Source organism: Hippocampus bargibanti, linkage group LG14 (assembly GCF_051943395.1).
Source record: "Hippocampus bargibanti isolate YZ-2025 linkage group LG14, ASM5194339v1, whole genome shotgun sequence".
In the NCBI taxonomy this organism is placed as follows: domain Eukaryota; kingdom Metazoa; phylum Chordata; class Actinopteri; order Syngnathiformes; family Syngnathidae; genus Hippocampus; species Hippocampus bargibanti.
In genome coordinates this window covers 1,062,129-1,080,568 of record NC_142747.1, presented here as the reverse complement: position 1 = coordinate 1,080,568, position 18,440 = coordinate 1,062,129, and the positions used below count along the sequence as shown (strand labels likewise).

The 18,440-nt window shown below is 40.5% G+C and overlaps 1 protein-coding gene across 1 annotated transcript in view; it reads right to left on the bottom strand.

The window, feature by feature from the left end:
• Nucleotides 1–15,579, bottom strand: part of LOC148887972 (unconventional myosin-XVIIIa-like) — a 97,042-nt gene extending 81,463 nt beyond the window's left edge. Inside the window, exons 1-9 of the mRNA XM_089014247.1 lie at nucleotides 15,429–15,579; nucleotides 12,844–12,903; nucleotides 12,503–12,537; nucleotides 11,080–12,255; nucleotides 8,873–8,938; nucleotides 8,189–8,276; nucleotides 6,124–6,230; nucleotides 2,871–3,047; nucleotides 1,242–1,452 (exon numbers count right to left, since the gene is read on the bottom strand). Coding sequence (XP_088870373.1) covers nucleotides 1,242–1,452; nucleotides 2,871–3,047; nucleotides 6,124–6,230; nucleotides 8,189–8,276; nucleotides 8,873–8,938; nucleotides 11,080–12,255; nucleotides 12,503–12,537; nucleotides 12,844–12,880 — 1,897 coding nt within the window. The 5' untranslated portion in view covers nucleotides 12,881–12,903; nucleotides 15,429–15,579. The remainder of the gene's footprint in view (nucleotides 1–1,241; nucleotides 1,453–2,870; nucleotides 3,048–6,123; nucleotides 6,231–8,188; nucleotides 8,277–8,872; nucleotides 8,939–11,079; nucleotides 12,256–12,502; nucleotides 12,538–12,843; nucleotides 12,904–15,428) is intronic.
• Between the last annotated feature and the right edge of the window lie 2,861 nt (nucleotides 15,580–18,440).

The following is an 18,440-nucleotide window of genomic DNA, read 5'->3' as shown; positions in this document are numbered from 1 at the left end:
GCATGGTACACAAGTGTGCCGCGGCACAGTGGTTGAAAATCACTGCCCGAGTGGATACGCCACAAATTGCACATTATTAAAAATATTCATTCCGTGGCATACATACCTGCCAACTTTTGAAACCAGAAAAGCCTAGTAATATGCTGGGGTCCAGGGGCCGCGGCTATGTACTTAAAATGAGGCTAAATACACCATCTAAATGTTGATCGATGTCAAAGATATACTTGTGAAAAAAATACCTATATTTCAACGTGTCAATCATGAAAATATCATGTTTGCTACTATTTTAAGAAATCAAAACAAATATTTTACAATCAACCAAACATTTAATAATTAATCTACAAGTGCAATGAATTGTAAGACATTGTTAGTAACTTCAAATATGCACATCTAACCTTCATTCTTATTGGTTGACAAAAATAGCTCACAACAAACTCTTGATCAGTCAATTTATACGTTTTTCCCATATTGCATACGTTTTTTTTTATCATTTCAAATAATGTACGGCGTACTACAACTTTTATATGGGAATTGTAATCATTTATACGGGCAGCTATTAGCTAAGTTTGACAGGCATGAAACTCAAATTACAAACTCAGCTCATTTTCACCTTTTCTTGACCGTATATTACGTATCTATAACCCCTGGAAATGCTTAGGAGTATTCCTCACAAAATCACAGTAGTTTTCACACTTTTTGTTGCTTTTTCTCCGGCAGATACCACGACATGACAATGATAAAAACGATGCTAACTCTTGACACTCGATTCCAGGAATGACCCGACGCGTGCGCAATTCATGGAAAAGGAAGCTAACCGCTGGCACTGAGCTGATCACCTGTTCTAAATTTAGATACGATACTTGGTGATTTTGAATGTTTTCATTGGAAATCGTAATTTTCATTAATAAACCGTAACCCGGAATGGGACGTTTAAAACCCATACTTATTACGGCGAAACCGGAGTTTTACACAAACCATAAGTTGGCAGATTTTTTTCACTTTTATCCTGAGTGCTTGATCGAACGAAACTCTTTGGGTGCCGGTTTGACACCACTGTTCTTTTCCATGTTCTATGTTTCTCACAGTTGCTCATTTTGTTCCTTAATTCATGTTCAAAAAAAGCAATATGAAGCAGTATATCATGTTTGGGCACACAGTACATATTGTTTAAAAAGAAACAATACAATTGGGTTGATATCCCACACCTTCTCCTTGAAGGAAAAAGGATAACGCATGCTTACCTGAGTAGATTTTGCCCGTGCTGCCAGCAATAGAGACCAAATATTGGACAAGGTGCTGGCAGTTGGTGGTTTTGCCACTGCCGGACTTTCCTAATAGTACAATCGACTGGTCCTGCCTTGTGGTTAGAAGATTACGGTAGGCCGACTGTGCCACAGAGTAGATATGGGGAGCAGAGTCTTCACGCCGACACCCTTTAAACATATGCATCACCTAATAGATACGTGAAAAAGGACATGGTATCAGTGTGTGATATTTTACATTAAAATATTTCTAAATTTTAAATTGTATCCATTCTAAATTTCCTTTCATTTCTTTTTTTCCTATTGTTTCCATTGTAATGCTCTCAGGATCAGTTTTCTTTGAGCTAAATATAAAAATGTACTGAAATACAGTAAAGTCTCGTTATATCGATATCTGATATATCGATAGTCCCGGTTATATCGATACTATTTCTATGCACACACGGAGAAAATTACATGCAAACAGGGTCGGATATATCGATAGTCCCGGTTATATCGATATTTTTTCGGACTCCCTTGAATATCGATATAACGAGACTTTACTGTACCAATTTTGATTTTCAATTTTAAATAACATTTTTTTCACTTGGAGCTATTATTGACACTGCACAACTGTCCATCAATCAAAGTGAAAAAATAACTTTCACACACGGCTCCTTTAATATAGCAAGCACTTTTTCGAGAATCAAAACAGAGCAATTTAAACTACCAAGTGTGATGCGGCCCTGCATTAATCTCACGAAAAAAAATGCAATCCTGTTAAAACTTGGTGAAATGAATGTAGACGCTCCTGCTATTTCGCCTCGATACTATTACTATTAACAATGCTTGTTGTTTTCACAACTGAGTCCCGATTGGTTCATGATGGCCAATCTCTGTTGTTGCTTCAACAACAAATCGAAGATTCGACCACTTTTTGACTAGGCGGTGGTGAGAATGCGTTGCCGCCGCTCTTGGCAAACATTCCGGCGAATCTCCTTCGCGTTCACGTGCCCTTTTCACGGAAGCGCCGCCGCGACAAACGTCGAGGTCAAACGTGATCTGGGAAACATTGACCTCTGCTCATTACCAAATTACTCAATCGCGGCGTGCCCTGGACCCCGTTGCCTCGTACTTGACGACAGTCGTTGGCACACCTGCCGCGCCAAGGCATTTCTACCTTACGTGCCTCTTTAGAATTTCCCCGATCAGACGACGCACCCCCCGTCGTTGCTCCCACAACGATTGCTTTGTTAAACGCCCAGTCATTGTCGAATAAGTGACATATCTTGAGGATTTGTTTCCCTTTAAAACGACTTGTGTCGAACGGAGACTTGGGCTACTACTAGTGAGAATGCTTTAGTTGAATTGCTGCCACCTGACTGGTCATTCCTGGACACCCCAAGGACCTCAGGCCATGATGGAGGAATGGTGAGCATTTTAAAGAATTTTAAATGCAAACGTTCTTTTGTCTTTTAGGTAGAAAAATGTTCGCGTTATACTCGAATAAATACGGTATATATTTTATTTGTTTATTTTTTTCCTCGAGACACGCCTCAGCACTGTCGAGCACATCACTACCTACAGCAGTCCATGATTGCCATCAAAGACAGACTCGCTAACAGTTACCTTTTCTGAATACATAGACGCTGAGCTGACAGGGTTTATGACCACCATGTTGGGTCCGGCATAGGAGTGGATCAGGTTTCCTCCATAACGCTGCCGCAAGCAATGCATCACGCTGGATTCATTAATATAGAGCAACGAAGCCAGATCCTCTGACCGATCGTATGATGGAGGGTTGGCCTGAAAGAAGCATGTTGAAAAATAAATAAATACATATTTCAATCCATCCAAAAATGTGCAGCAGCACGCTACAAAACATTATAAATTAAGAAGTGTACATGTTATAGAAGTGAAGAGAAGTAAGATTTTTTGTTTCACACGACTTTTGAAGTTATGACAAGTAACATGCTCCAGTGTTTTTAAAATTGAAATTTGGAAACTTTATGTGCGCAGCAGAAGTTCAAAAATTATTTCAGCATTATTTTGTGTCCTAATTAACATAATTACTTGACAAATTATGAGTTTGGAAAACACAATATGGAGATTTGAATCAAGGTTAAAATGGATTTATGATATAGTCTGGTAAGTAACAGAACAATAGATAGACAACACCATATGTGATCCATCTTACTGTGATGTGATATTTAAAATTATAAAGTAGACATGATATATGTAGTACAGTGATCCCTGCGACTTTGCGGTTCACTTATCGCAGTTTCAGTCCATGGCAGATTTTTTTTCCAGTTATAAAAATGTTCAGAAAAAAATGCTAAATGACTCCGAGGTTTTGTACATAGCTGTAGCTTGATTGGTTCCCAGCGGTGATGTCGACCAATGACACCATGATTTACAGCCATGTGGATTGGCTGTGCATCTACTCAGCATCGCCCAGCAGCCCCCCCCCCCCTCCTGTCGAATCACGTGGGTTACTGTTGGATCAGTCTATTCAAATTCAAATGCTTGCCTTGATCATTGCTTTCTATTTAGCGAGTATGTGTGCGTGCGTGTCAGTGACGTGCCGTCAGGAGAGGCAGGTGAAGGCGTGCCTCACCGGTCATCACGGAAATATCAAATGAAAAAATAAATTAAACAGTTATATTTATTGAGTGATTTGTACTTTAAAGTTCTTGTCCATTTAACTTCACAATTTTTTTTTTTTTTTTCAAAATCGATGAATTTTCACATTTACCGTTCGAATACTAAGTAGAGATGAGCAATGAGGCAGCAGCCGGCTGAGCCTCACCATGGATTGCGCAATGACTATGCGAACTGTGCTGGCTTGCTCTGCAGTGAGACCGCATTGCTGTCCCTCTGCATATCGCGATTAAAGGACAACCGACGTCACTTTTTTGTTTCCTAACTGACATCAATAAGAAAAACGTTTTATAGCATCTAAAATACCCAAAACACGCAGTATGATATTTTCATTCAAATGCAAAACACCAATAAAAATGACTTAAAGTGTCCAAAATCTGCAAAAAAATTGAGCATTTTCAGAAAGTCCCGCCCCCAGTTCGGGACATCACGCCAAGACGTCTTGCATTGCTGGAGAATCAAAACAATGGCTTCAGACTCGGAGAATATGCTTTCTTGTATGCATCCAGTTATGAATATGATTCAAATAGTTCTGAAGAGGAAAGCATACATGTTTGCAATCAATTAAAGAATTTATTCCGTGCCATTTTGAGGCAACATTGGAGGGAAATGTATAAGCTTGGCCAAAACAAACATGCGAATCAAACCTCTGAAGATCGAGGACACTGATTCGCTGTGGCGACCCCTTGAAGAGAAAAGCCGAACGGAAAAGATGATTGGAGGGAAATGTATCACCAAAAAAGAGGCAGAAAATGGCGACCAAGCTCCGTGTTAGGAATTAATCATACCGTTTCCACAGGCTGATGAATTCCTTACATGGAGCTTTGTCGCCCTCTTCTGCCTCTTTTTGGTGCAACACGACGTTTTCAGACCAAACAAGTACAGCAAAATGCCGTGATGGAAGGACTGCTACAATGTGTCCTTTTTTCGGTCAGGGGCGTTCCTTCAGTGACGTAGGGCGAGGACTCGTCACCAACTCAAAAACAAGACTTCCGGAATATTCAGCGCGAGTCTTAAAATGTATAGCTATATGCGGTGGAATCTTTGTAAAATACGCTCAGTAGAAGTCATTTGAAGCCATTTTACAAATTATGGACACAACTTTTCCGGAGACGTCTGTTGTCCTTTAAGTGCAACCATCTAGTCATTTTTTTTCGTGTTGCTTGGCCTTATTTTCAGAATGGAGGATTACATATCTAAATTGAAAGCATTTTCTAAACTGGACTTTCAATCGAAGCAGGAGATAGTAATTAAAGGAAGGAAGCCCCGAGAGTGGCTGCCTTTCCAGCAGCTCATGTATTTTGTTTTTCTACTTTCATTCCTTTCATCACTTTGCTGCTGTGAAATGTAAATTTCTCCACTGTGAGACTAATAAAGGCAAATCCAATCCAATCCAATCCAACACCAGTCCGGTGTTGGTATAGCTCACCAACGGTGAGGGATGAATGTAAATCTCCTGGACAGCTTCTCAGCTTTTTGGCCGAGAAGGATCTCATTGAAACTATTCTTGAAGCGACAAAGTTGCTCCAGCTCGTGCTCACTGTTCCAGCTACTACAGCATCAGTGGAGCGGTCATTCTCAGCACAAAAGACTGAAAACATACAGTCGGAACAGGACTGATCAAGGACGACTTTCTTCACTGGCAGTGATCTCCATTGAGACAGAGGGACTTTTAAAACTGAAGAAAGATAAGGAAGGTTTCTACAAAGAAGTTATCCATGCCTTTCTTCAGAAGGAGCGGCGCATGGACTTCATTTACAAGTAAAGGTAACACGATAATAATGTTTTTTTTTAATTTTTTTTTTCTATGCTACAGTTTGTAAGAATGCTGGCATGACATTTTCAACAAAACACGTTAACTGTTGCCAATCAAATGGGGAATAAGCTACTCTGTAGAGTTCATGTTTGTAAATATGACTGTGATTACGTCAGTGCCTCACCAGCCATGAACCTCACCGCATGTCACGAGTGTGTGTGCATACGTGTGTGTGTGTGTGCGTGTGTGCATATGTATGTGTGCGTGTGCATGAATTTATTAGGGAATTGAAAAGCATGACGTGGCGCGCCATTTCCGAATTTGTTCGTTTGCACACAAAAAAAAAAGAATGTTTAAAAAAAAAAAACAAAGAATTGTGATTTAGCAGGGAAATACTGTTGAAAGATGAGGCTGGGATGGGCGTTCAACCCCACCAATTGAGGTCTCCAAAATTCCTTCACTCACCTTTTCAATGTCATCCTCATCCACATCCAGTATTGTCCCGTCATGCTCTAGTTTGATTTTCACCTTGCCTTCTAGCATGGAACCTGGATCTGTCTTGACCAACGTTGCTGGGAAAATTGCAAAAAGCGTGGCAATAGCACATATTAGCGAGCATACAGTGCATTTGTGTGGGGCATGTGCAAAATTAACAACACGTGTGTGTGTGTGTGTGTGTATATATATATATATATATATATATATATATATATATATATATATAGTTCGAACAAATCGGAGTTCGAACAAAATATTCGAGATATTCTTATTATATTGCTTCGTAACGCCAATACGACACGTGAGTTCGTACGTGGGGTGCTGAGCGCCGTACGGGTGTATCGCTCTCTCCGTGACCAACTGACGTGCTGCGTTTCGCTCTAGCGTTTAATATAAGTGTACGAAGAGTTTTAGCCCCTAATCATGCCTCCAAAGAAAGTAAGTTAAGTGCTGCTTAAAGTGACAAAAGAAAAGTAGTGCGTACAACTATTGCATTTAAGAAAAAAATAATCGCAAAATATGAAGGAGGTGTGCGACTGTCTGATCTGGCGAGGGAATACAGCATGGCGAAATCTACGATCAGTACGATATTAAAGAATAAGGAGGCTGTGAAATCTAGTGATGTGGCTGTGGGAGTGAGAGCAAGTGTCATTGGATAGATATTTTAAAAGAAAAGAACATCCTGTAGCCGAGTCATCCAAAGCTGTCACGTTCCGAGCGAGAGTGACGGCAGCTGACTCGTCGGAACGTAGTGGAATGTTTGGGATCCCAAAGCAGACACGTACTAACCAAGCAGGATGTAAATAAAAGAAACCACAGCGAGTAAGAAGGCAGGGGGTGATCCGACCCACTTACTACGCCAAAAAGCAAATGGCACACGGGGTGCAAAATGACACAATCCCGGAAGATGACATAAATTTACGGGACGCAGGGAAAATACCTCGGACCGGATACACTCGCGCATCGAAGGAAGAGTCCAGGTACGGTGGCGAGTTGAGTCAATCATCCGGCATTGGCGAGGTGATCGCGAACCGTATAAATGCCCCGTGTCCGTGATTAGAGAAGCGGTGCTATTTATTGAGTGATTTGTCCTTTAAAGTTCTTTTCCATTTAACTTCACCATTTTTTGATTTTTTTTCAAAATCACTGATTTTCACATTTACCGTTCAGATACCAAGTAGAGACGAGCGGTGAGGCAGCAGCCGGCTGAGCCTCACAATGGATTGCGCAATCACTATGCTAACTGTGCTGGCTTGCTCTGCAGTGAGACCGCATATCGCTATGAACTCAATTTCTACAGTTTAGCTGGTGTATATAATGTAGAGTCATTTTACATTATAAACACTGTACTACAGTGTTTATTCTATTTTATTTTTTTATCAAAACTGTATGATTAGGTGAGGCACACAGTTCTCCTGCCTCATGACAGGGGGTGCTGGTGATTACAGATTCTTCTTGCGCCTCCTTGGCTGCAGAATAATATAATTAGTGAGAGCAAGCTACAGTAAACAGTTAGCAAGTTACGTGCAACCTTCCAGTCATTTTTTTCGTGTTGCTTAGCCTTATTTTTAGAATGGAGGATTACATATCTAAATTGAAAGAAATAGAGACACTTTTGAAACACGTTAACTGTTGCCAATCAAATGGTGAATAAACTACTCTGTAGAGTTCATATGTTTGTAAATCTGACTGTGATGACGTCAGTGCCTCACCAGCCATGAACCTCACCGCACGTCACTGGCAATCACTATCCTAACTGTGCTGGCTTGCTCTGCAGTGAGACTGCATTGCTGTCCCTCTGCATATCGCGATTAAAGTGTTCAAAAGCTTTTAATAAGGCAAATTAACGTCGTGCAAAATGACTATAATCCACGGGACCACGTGCAGTGTCTACCCTGCATCACTGTAACCCGCCAGAAGGTGAATGTCATGAGAATCAGGATCATCTTGGAATGATTGAAACACAGAGCACTGTGCGCCTGACTGTACATGCATGTGTATTACCTGTAGATGCAGAGACAAGTTAACTCACCCAGGGAGAAGCCCTCTTTATGGACCAGCCAGACTTTTTCAGAGCCATACCAAGCCCGCTCTGCTGCTATCTGCTCCTCTGTCTTAACCTAGGTTACAAAGAGACAAAACATTAGTAAGGCATCGTAAAGGGGCCGAGATAATTTAAAATCAGCCTGGTGCCTTGTTGCAACAGCTGTTGCTTTGAGTTCAACACCTGTCCTAACTAAAGGTGGATCATGCAGTGGATAAAAGTGGACTGAAACTCCTTAGAGCAATATATTCCTTCAGAATCACACCAGACGCAAGTCACTATGCCAAATAAAAAAAAAAACACAATTTTAAAAAGTACCTTAAAGGAGACATTATTATTATGAAGCTTTATTTTTACTGTTAACACAATGTCTGACAGTCTTCTGTCAAATATTATGTAACAGGACTGCCACATCAGAATCTTCTTGCAACAAAACATTTCTATGGTTGTTCATTTCACATTTGATGGTTAAGTTGGCACACCAACTTTATTTTCCATATGTCCCCTTTAAATTACTATAAGGTGTGATTATTGATAACAAAAAGGTGATTCGTAGAAATATTACACTCAGCAAGCAAAACGGGCAAATAGAACACAGCAATGAACAGTGATTTGTGATTATGGCACGGGTGTGGCGATATAGTACACACTCAAGCATCATGCAGGTCAGACCTCTGACTGCTTAGAAGTAGCATGAGACGCCTGAAGGAGGGCTATAGGGTCCTCTTCCACGGATCCCTTTTGGCCAGCAAGAAGAGGTCAACGTTTATGTATGAGCACAGAATATAGAAAACATTAGAATATGTGTACACCACTAAATACATACTTTGTAAAATACAGAGCAGTGTGTGTGTGTGTGTGTGTGTGTGTGTGTGTGTATATATATATATATATATATATATATATATATATATATATATATATATATATATATATATATATATATATATATATATATACAGTAAAGTCTGGTTATATCGATATTCTCGGGAGTCGGAAAAAATATCGATATAACCGGACTATCGATATATCCGACCCTGTTTGCATGTAATTTTCTCCGTGCGTGCATAGAAATAGTATCGTAATAAGCAGTACTATCGATATAACCGATATCGATATAACAAGACTTTACAGTATATATAAAAAAAAAAAAAAAAAAATCCATATATATATATATATATATATATATATATATATATATATATATATATATATATATATATATACACACATATACACACACACACACACATATATAGAAACACATGGAAAAGAACCTAGCCTTTATTAAAACCTTTGTTTGCATTCAAACCTGTCGCCCATTGCGCTCTTTGTCCTGTCCCGCTGAGAGCTAGCCTCTCATGACATTACAATATAGAGAGAGACAGAGAGAGACGGAGAGTGAGAGAACATTGGAATGTGTGTCATATACGAGTATGTACATGTGTGTGTTTGCGATAGATTGCGGATTAAAAAGACGATAGTTAGAGATATGGATGGATGGATGGATGGATGGATGGATTGAGAGATAGAAAGAGGAGAGAATGCAAAATTAAGGTCAACTTGGAAGAGATTGCAATTTAAAAAAAAAAGTGAAAATCACGTCTTAAACCCAGTCTGGATATTATTTACAGACACAAAATAAAAGGATGTTATCATCTTTAGACATGGCAACTAAAGGCTATGGCAACCAGCAGAGTTTAACATGCTTTTTTAGTTAGTTTTGCAATACTGTGTTTCACAGGTGAAACAATAGAGTACAGTGTATACAATAAATACACACTAGAAATATTACAGCCAACAGTTTTTGCAATATACTGTACTTCAAACACTGAAATGGGACATTTACGGAGTCACTGAAGTCGCCGTTTTTGAACCTCCCGGGTCAATTAGTTCAATTAGTTATGTGCATCTTTCACACGGATGCACGCATAAAATAATAATATAATGCTGATAACTAACAATGTGTCCTGCCAATTTGCAGGCATCCATGGAACAACTATCCACAAGTATACAACACGGATTTGTCAGGTATGTTATTGAAAATGAAAATGGTTTTTTTTCGTACATTTTTAGAGGTGATTAAAATATAGATTAATTGGATCAATTAATTACAAATCACTTTTTACACTTGACAGCACAGATCAAGCAGCGACTGACTCCGATCGTCATATACTTTTTAGGCTTAAAATAAATTACTGACGGTTTGTGTTTTTTATGAAGCTATGATTTGAAATGCACAATTGTTTCTTTTCGTTATATGAGACACAGTAGAAGCATTTGCAAATACTGTCTGGATTGGATCTGTATCGCTGAAACCAAATGGAAAGGTACTCACAATTGAATCTGAAAGTAAATTGGTGATAATGACCATCACAAATTTGCCATACAATACAGTACAGTATCCTGATTTATATAATGGTTTTTGAACTCTACCTCAAACAGTCAGACCAAGAAAAGGTCATTCATTGTCATATTTCATCCAGGTTGGACACTGCAATGAAATGCACTGTACTGTACACTGAAATCAATAACCACAATACATTGGAAATGCTGCTGCTGAATTTAAAAAGAAGCATGCTTATCACACCAGTCCCAATTGCCCTTCAAAAGGTACTGGTGATATTTGCATTTCGAAATACTTCAAACAAGTCACAACTGACTGACTGACTGACTGACTGCTGTTAAGGCCTGGTAAAGTATCTTCACGTAGGAGGTGGTATCCATGACGCCTGGAGCACAGATCATTGACTGCAAAGGATGTCCATCCAAGTGTAAAGAATGGTGCAAAATGTTCAGTTGTCTGAGCCCAAATGTCATGAAATTGTTCTACTTCTATTTTATTTCCTATTTTGGAGATAACCATAAACAAAGAATACCTCTTGCTTTCTGAGAGCTGGGTGATGAGCAGGACTGATCTCTGGTGCAGGAGGCAGTGGACTACAGCTGGCAATTTGATGAGGAAGATTCACTCCAGGGGGCAGACCGTTTGAGATAGAATGACACCGGGGCTGTAGCGAGGTCATTTTGAGGACTTCTGCAATTGCTGCAGTGGTCGGGATGGATTTTATAGATGGTGTTGTGCTGGTTACAGGTATAAAGCCTGGAGGCGGACATAAAGATGCTGGCTTGGGCGCTGGGATAAAGCCAACAACCCGTGGCAAGGATGTCGGTCTGGAATGGGAGGATTTGGTAAAATGTGACGATTTAACAGATTTAGCGGATTGCATGCCTGTTTCAGTCACAGGAACTAATGGAGTTTGGACTAGAGGATTTAGATTGCCCTCTCGTGGGCAGTTTGTATCCTCTTTTGCCTCATCCTCGGTCGCAGGTTGTTTGCATTCCTTGTTTTCATTCTCCAATTCTTTTGGTACCTGATGGTTATCCTTATGTATCTTTGATCGAGGCTCCCTCGTCCTACCTCTCACCATCAAGTTGGTCAAGTCCCGAGAAATTGCATCTTTGTCTTCCATTTTGATCGTTTCATGTTTAAAAGAGAACACAGACATCAAAGGGCCCTTGGATACTGAAGGTGGAACACTACAATTTCGAGCTACTCCCGGAATTTCCAACGCAGGTGCTGGTGCAGTTGTTTCCTCCACCCCAGAGGGCAGGACTTTCCTGACAACACGGCGTACTACCTTCACTACTTTCTTGTTAATCAGAGCTTGATCATCTTCGGAGTCTGGCAAGCTCATGCAAGGTGGTGGGATATTACAGTGGGCAATGCCATTGAGTGTGCTATCATCCACACCACCGTTTTGTTCTGGTTCATCATTCCTAACTTGGTGTGGACACAGAGAATTATGTCTTGCTTCGGGACGCATGAGTCGCTCCGCCATCTTTAATGATGATGATGCTGTTGATAGCTCGGGGCTTTTGAAGCGTTCTGGAACTGTAACAGGTGTTCGGACTTTTGGTGGCGAAGAACTCCTGACTCGATCGACCATTTCAGAAGAAGCAAGGGCTGGGGGGCTCAAGGCCCGGAATAATCCCCTTCTAGAGTCGAGAGCAGAGACAGACCTGGCCCGGTTGGACATCCCATCACTATCTGACTACTCACAGAGCAGAAAAAGGGGAGATTAAAGAAGGAAGCTCAAGTATCACCCTTTTAGCATGCAGAATTTAAGATTCAATTTACAATGCATATGTACACATTTTTAATATCAAGTTTTCATTTTATTTTGCTTAAGAATGTGATATTATTTTTTTTCTTGTTATTTTCTAGTGATCAATCGAAAATGTAAGAATACCCCATACAGCTGGATTGTTATGTTGTTCCTATCATATTAAGTCACTCACATTTTTGCTTTCTGGGTTGTTCTCCTCTTTGACCTAAATAAATGAGTACAAATGAGAGCATTTCAATCTTTTCTCACTGGTGTAGTCGACCAATCCATGCAAAGCACAAAACACGCATCACACAATCGGATGGCTGTTTTCATTGTGTTTCTCAGTAAAACTAAGACAACCGGAATCACCCTTAGTTATTAGTCCATGACTTAAACACAGTCAACTACAAATACAGTAATAAATTCTGCATATATTATACAAACCTCAAATTATCTGACACATAAAAGGCCACAGGAGGTGTGTTAATACAAAACATCATGCGAGGTTAGGTTGCCAAGTGAGACTTCCCTTTTGCTCCCAGAAGGAAAAACGAGATGAGAATGCCATGTTGGCTGATCCGCTGTCATGGGCTGTGGGGTCAGGAAAATGAAAGAATTAAAAGAAGCAGGTAACCCTGCATAATGTGTAGAGATTTTATTCTTGGCAAAAAAAAGTCCTGTACGACTTACACAGATGCCTTTCTAATGTTGCGTATTTTGCAGTGTATAAGGCGCACCCAAAAGTCTATTTTCTTCAAAGGATGATTCTGCACCTTATATGCCAATGCACCTTATATGAGTTAAAGGACAACCGACGCCTCCGGACAAGTTGTGTCCATAATTTGTAAAATCGCTTCAAATGACTTCTACTGAGCGTATTTTACAAAGATTTCACCGCAAAGAGCTATATTTTACGGTTTAAGACTTGCGCTGAATATTCCGGAAGTCTTGTTTTTGAGTTGGTGACGATTCCTGACGTCACGTCACGGAAGGAACGCCCCTGACCGAGAAAGGACACACTGTAGCAGTCATTTCATCACGTCAATGCATTTTGCGGTACTTTGTTTGGTCTGAAAACTTCGTGTTGATCGGTGTTGATGGCGAAATTAGAAGGAAAACACATAAATAACGCGATGGTGAATCGTTGTGTGTTGCACCGAACAACTATTTGATATTCGCTGAAAAAAAATTCCCAGGAGACAAATGAGCCCATTTCCACTGAGCTTTGTCGCCATCTTCTGACTTTTTTGGGTGCTACATTTCTCTCCAGATGCCTCAAAATTACACTGAATAAATTATGTAATCGATTGCAAACATGTATGCTTTCCTCTTCGGAACTACAGTAAAGTCTCGTTATATCGATAGTCTCGGGAGTCGGAAAAATATCGATATAACCGGACTATCGATATATCCGATCCTGCGGCATGTAAATTTTCTCCTTGCGTTCATAGAAATAGTATCGTAATAAGCAGTACTATCGATGTAACCGATATCGATATAACGAAACTTTACTGTATTTGAATCATATTCATACCTGAATGAGTAACAAGAAAGCATCTTCTCCGAATCTGAAGCCATTGTTTTGATTCACTAGCAAGGCAAGACGTCTTGGCGTGACACCACGAACAAGGGGACGCGACCTTCTGAAACTGGCCACTTCCGGGTTAAATTTGAAGTACTTTGTAGACACTTTAAGTCATTTGTATTGCTGTTTTGCATTTGACTAAAAATATCATCCTGCGTGTTTTGGGTATTTTAGAGGCTATAAAACGTTTTCTGATGTCAGTTAGGAAACAAAAAAGTGGCGTCGGTTGTCCTTTAAATCAGCCCGCCATGCATGTTTTTGGAATGTGGGAGGAAACCGAAGGTCCCAGAGAAACACACGCTGGTCGGGAAGAACATGCAAACTGCACAAAGCGTGGCCAGAGCGGGGATTGAACCCATGACCTCAGTACTGAGAAGTCAATGTGCTAATCACTTGACTACCTCACCTCTCTGTCATCTGCTTTTTACTTTTAAATTCATTCACAGGCCGAAAACAAATTCACAGTGGTCTAGAAGAAAGATGGATGGAGATTCAAATCCCACCTGACCAAATTCGACAACTGTGGTCCACTTGCTACGAATGGGCAGGGGGCTGATACGTCACACAATAAGGTACAAGCAGCTGCTTCATGTTGACTCAATGTTGACAAGCTAAATGTCTATTGGTAGTGAACCAGAAATATCGGCTTCTAATGATTGACCGTACCCAGATGAAGCTTGAATCAGTGCGAAGAAATAAAATGACATAATAAAAGCAAGAGCATGTGTAAGATGGAATCTATCGAGAAAAATGTATTTAGTAGAAAATCAATATTATTCTCAAAAATCCTGATTCGATATAAATCATAATTAAATCTATGAATAATCAGATTCCAAATGATTATCGTTGGCCAAGAACCGTATGTAAAACACAAGGAATTTGTCTCTGGTATTATGAGCTAAACTTGTATCGTAGTAACAAGCATCTATGACAAATAAAAATGTGACTCATAACTACAGAGAGCAATAAAGTAGAGAAAAAATAGAGAGTCGTGATTAACATTAAATATACCATAAATAAATTGGTCATGTTATAGCACACTCCAACATTAAGACGAAAATGTTTCTGACAGAAAAAATAAAATAGCACATTGAACAGATCGGTCCCCAACATAGAGAGAAAACACTGAGAGAAAAGAAAATATGTAATTGAGCCAGCATGTTAGACAAGAGCATTAAATGAATTTCTTTAGGTCCAGTAATTTCCTGAAGAATCAAAAAAATGCAGTATATCATCTAATAAAATCCTAATTGAAACATCTGGACAAATTTCTCTCATTGACACAAGCCATGACAGTATTTCCCAATCTAATCTCCATTAACTACAAAACCTTAAGAGTCTCTGAGTAACAGAGAGACCAACGTCAATGTATATGGTCTTGTACTTTAACATACAAGAGGGAAGCGGGTGCTGGTGTTAAATGCTTCTTTCAGAATGAAATGCCATAGAAGCTGACCAGTGTTCTAAAAATAGAATTTTCACCATTCACCATTTTTTTTTTCTGGAGAACTGTTTTAAAAGAATAGGTTACCTGTTAGTGAAGTTATTCCACAAATCCGTTTTTCCTCCGGAGGTCCGATTCAAAACGAGTTAAAGTTGGGAGCGAACGATGAGACGGAGCGCAGAGAGAGCGGGCAGGACTGGAAAGAGTAAGAGCGTGGATAGGCTATTCCCTACCCCGGACAGACAGGAGATGTGGGGACAGCTGTTGTGATATGAGGGTGTTGCATAAGGGTAAAAATAGGAACCACCTCCTCTCTTCAGTCAGACCAGGTCTGCTTTAAGCGACCCAACACCAACACAGTCCACTTGGCAGTGAGACACTACACATGCTGCTACAGCTGGCGTCAGCTCACTTGCTTTCTGAGCATGCATGTGATTTTAAAGGACAACCGACATCACTTTTTTGTTTCCTAACTGACATCAGAAAAACGTTTTATAGCATCTAAAATACCCAAAACACGCAGTATGAAAAAATAGTATGATATCTTTAGTCAAATGCAAAACACCAATAAAAATGACTTCAAGTGTCCAAAATCTGCAAAAAAATGATCCCGGAAGTGGCCAGTTTCAGAAGGTCCCGTCCCCTTGTTCATGGCGTCACCCCAAGACGTCTTGCCTTGCTGGAGAATAAAAACAATGGCTTCAGATTCGGAGAATTGAGCATTTTCAGAAAGTCCCGCCCCCAGTTCGTGACATCACCCCAAGACGTCTTGCCTTGCTGGAGAATAAAAACAATGGCTTCAGATTGGGAGAAGATGCTTTCTTGTTACTCATCCACTTATGAATGTGATTCAAATAGTTTTGAAGAGGAAAACATACATGTTTGCAATCGATTAAAGAAGTCCTTCCGTGCCATTTTGAGGCAATAGGGGGGGGGGGGAATGTAGCACTAAAAAAGAGGCAGAAAATGGCGACAAAGCTCCGTGTAAGGAATTAATCAGCCCGTTTCCACAGGCTGATTAATTCGCAGGGATAATACCAGTGGGCCTCAATCGGCAGTACATATGCACCTAAAAGCTAGCAACCACTCATTTGACGACAATGAGGTTAAAATCTTAGCGAAAGAACATAGATGCTTTGAAAGGGGAGTAAAAGAAGCGATTTTCATAAAACAACTAAATCCTTCATTAAACCGGTTTGGTGGGGTGAGGTTCAATTTGGATCGTTCATACAATAGCCTGCTTAGGCAACATAGGTTAGGAAACATTAGTAATGCTGATGAGGCGATAACGGAGGGAGTGGGGGAAATGGGCCAGTCGTTAGTCAGGAATGTAGGAACAATCAGTGGGGCCACAGGGAGTGGTCCTCTGCTCCCCCCAACCTGAGAGTAGGGACCGTAGCAGTGTCTGGCGCAGTGTCTGGCGCCGCCATGTCTGGACATTAGGGATATATATATAGGGCCGATACTACCAGTAAGACTTTAGTTCGCTGAAGAAGCATCTTGGATAAGAAGCAAAACGTCCGACACCTTCAAAAAAGTACAGATGACGGCTGAAGAAACCTTTTCATCGAGACACGGAGCTTTGTCGCCCTCTTCTGCCTCGTTTTGGTGCAACACAAAGTTTTCAGACCAAACAAGTACAGCAAAATTCATTGACGTGATGGAAGGACTGCTACAATGTGTCCTTTTTTCGGTCAGGGGCGTTCCTTCAGTGACGTAGGGTGAGGACTCGTCACCAACTCAAAAACAAGACTTCCGGGATATTCAGCGCGAGTCTTAAAACGTAAAATATAGCTATATGCGGTGGAATCTTTGTCAAATACGCTCAGTAGAAGTCATTTGAAGCCATTTTACAAATTATGGACACAACTTGTCCGGAGACGTCGGTTGTCCTTTAAAGGAGTGCTTGAGTGTAAGCGAATGAAGATAGTAACAATCTTTTTCAAATTAAATGACTGCTTGGGTGCAAGTAACTGAAGAATATCCTAAACTTCACTAAGCTGCTGTGAAATGTAAATTTCTCCACTGTGAGACAAATAAAGGCAAATCCAAACTTACTCAAAATAGAAGTTGAGCTCATGTCACACCTTCCTTTTGTACTTCTAACTCAACCAAACTCTTCTTCTTCTTTTCCTTTCGGCTTTTCCCCACAGGGGTCGCCACAGCGAATCAATGTCCTCCATCTATCCCGGTTTTGTGCATCCTCTTCTCGCACACCAGCTACCTTCATGTCCTCTTTGACCACATCCATAAACCTCCTCTTCTCTGCTTCTAGCCGTGCTCCCTTTCCACCTGGTCTCCTGGACACACAGTATGTCTACCTTCCTTCTCTGCATCATGTCAACCAGCTCTCTACCTTTACCTGTCATTGTTCCTACAGTCAAAGTTCCTACTCTTAGTCCTATACTCCTGGCGTTTCATTTCTCTCTTTCCCTCCGGGCACACCTCCCTCTCCCTCCTCTCCTTCTTCGACCAACAGTAGTCCATTTTCAACAGTACCAATGGCGGCCGTTGTTAACCCGGGCCTCGACCGATCCGGTATGGGATTCAGAGGTTTGATTCGCATATTTATTTTGGCAATTTTTTTTACGTTGGGTGCCCTTTCTGACACAACCCTCTGTATTTATCCGGGCTTGGGACCGGCACAATAAGACACTGGCTTGTGCCCCCTTGTGGCTACATTAAGAAATAAACTGTACTGTGTAATAAAAAAAAAGTTTTTTATTTGTGATGGTCGATGTAGTCACCTCTTGATAATATCCAAGCTTTCTCGGCAATAATACCCTCACTCACACTGTCCTCTGCTAGCTGCTTTTCACGAATCAATGAATTACTAGTGCAGCGTGTTCCACAAATTCCTTGTGTGTGCTACATACTTGGCAATAAAGATTATTCTGATTCTGATCCAAATCAACAGAAGTTTTTCAATCTCTTCTATTGCCTGAGACCGTTGCTTAGACAACACAGAAACACCCTTAGCCACACACGCACGCTTAATAGCTTCCTTGTTCTTAAGGATGGTAGCAATGGTAGACTTAGCATACTGTTACTGGGACACAAACCTCCTTCATGTTTTTCAATGATCTCCTTCTTCTGCTC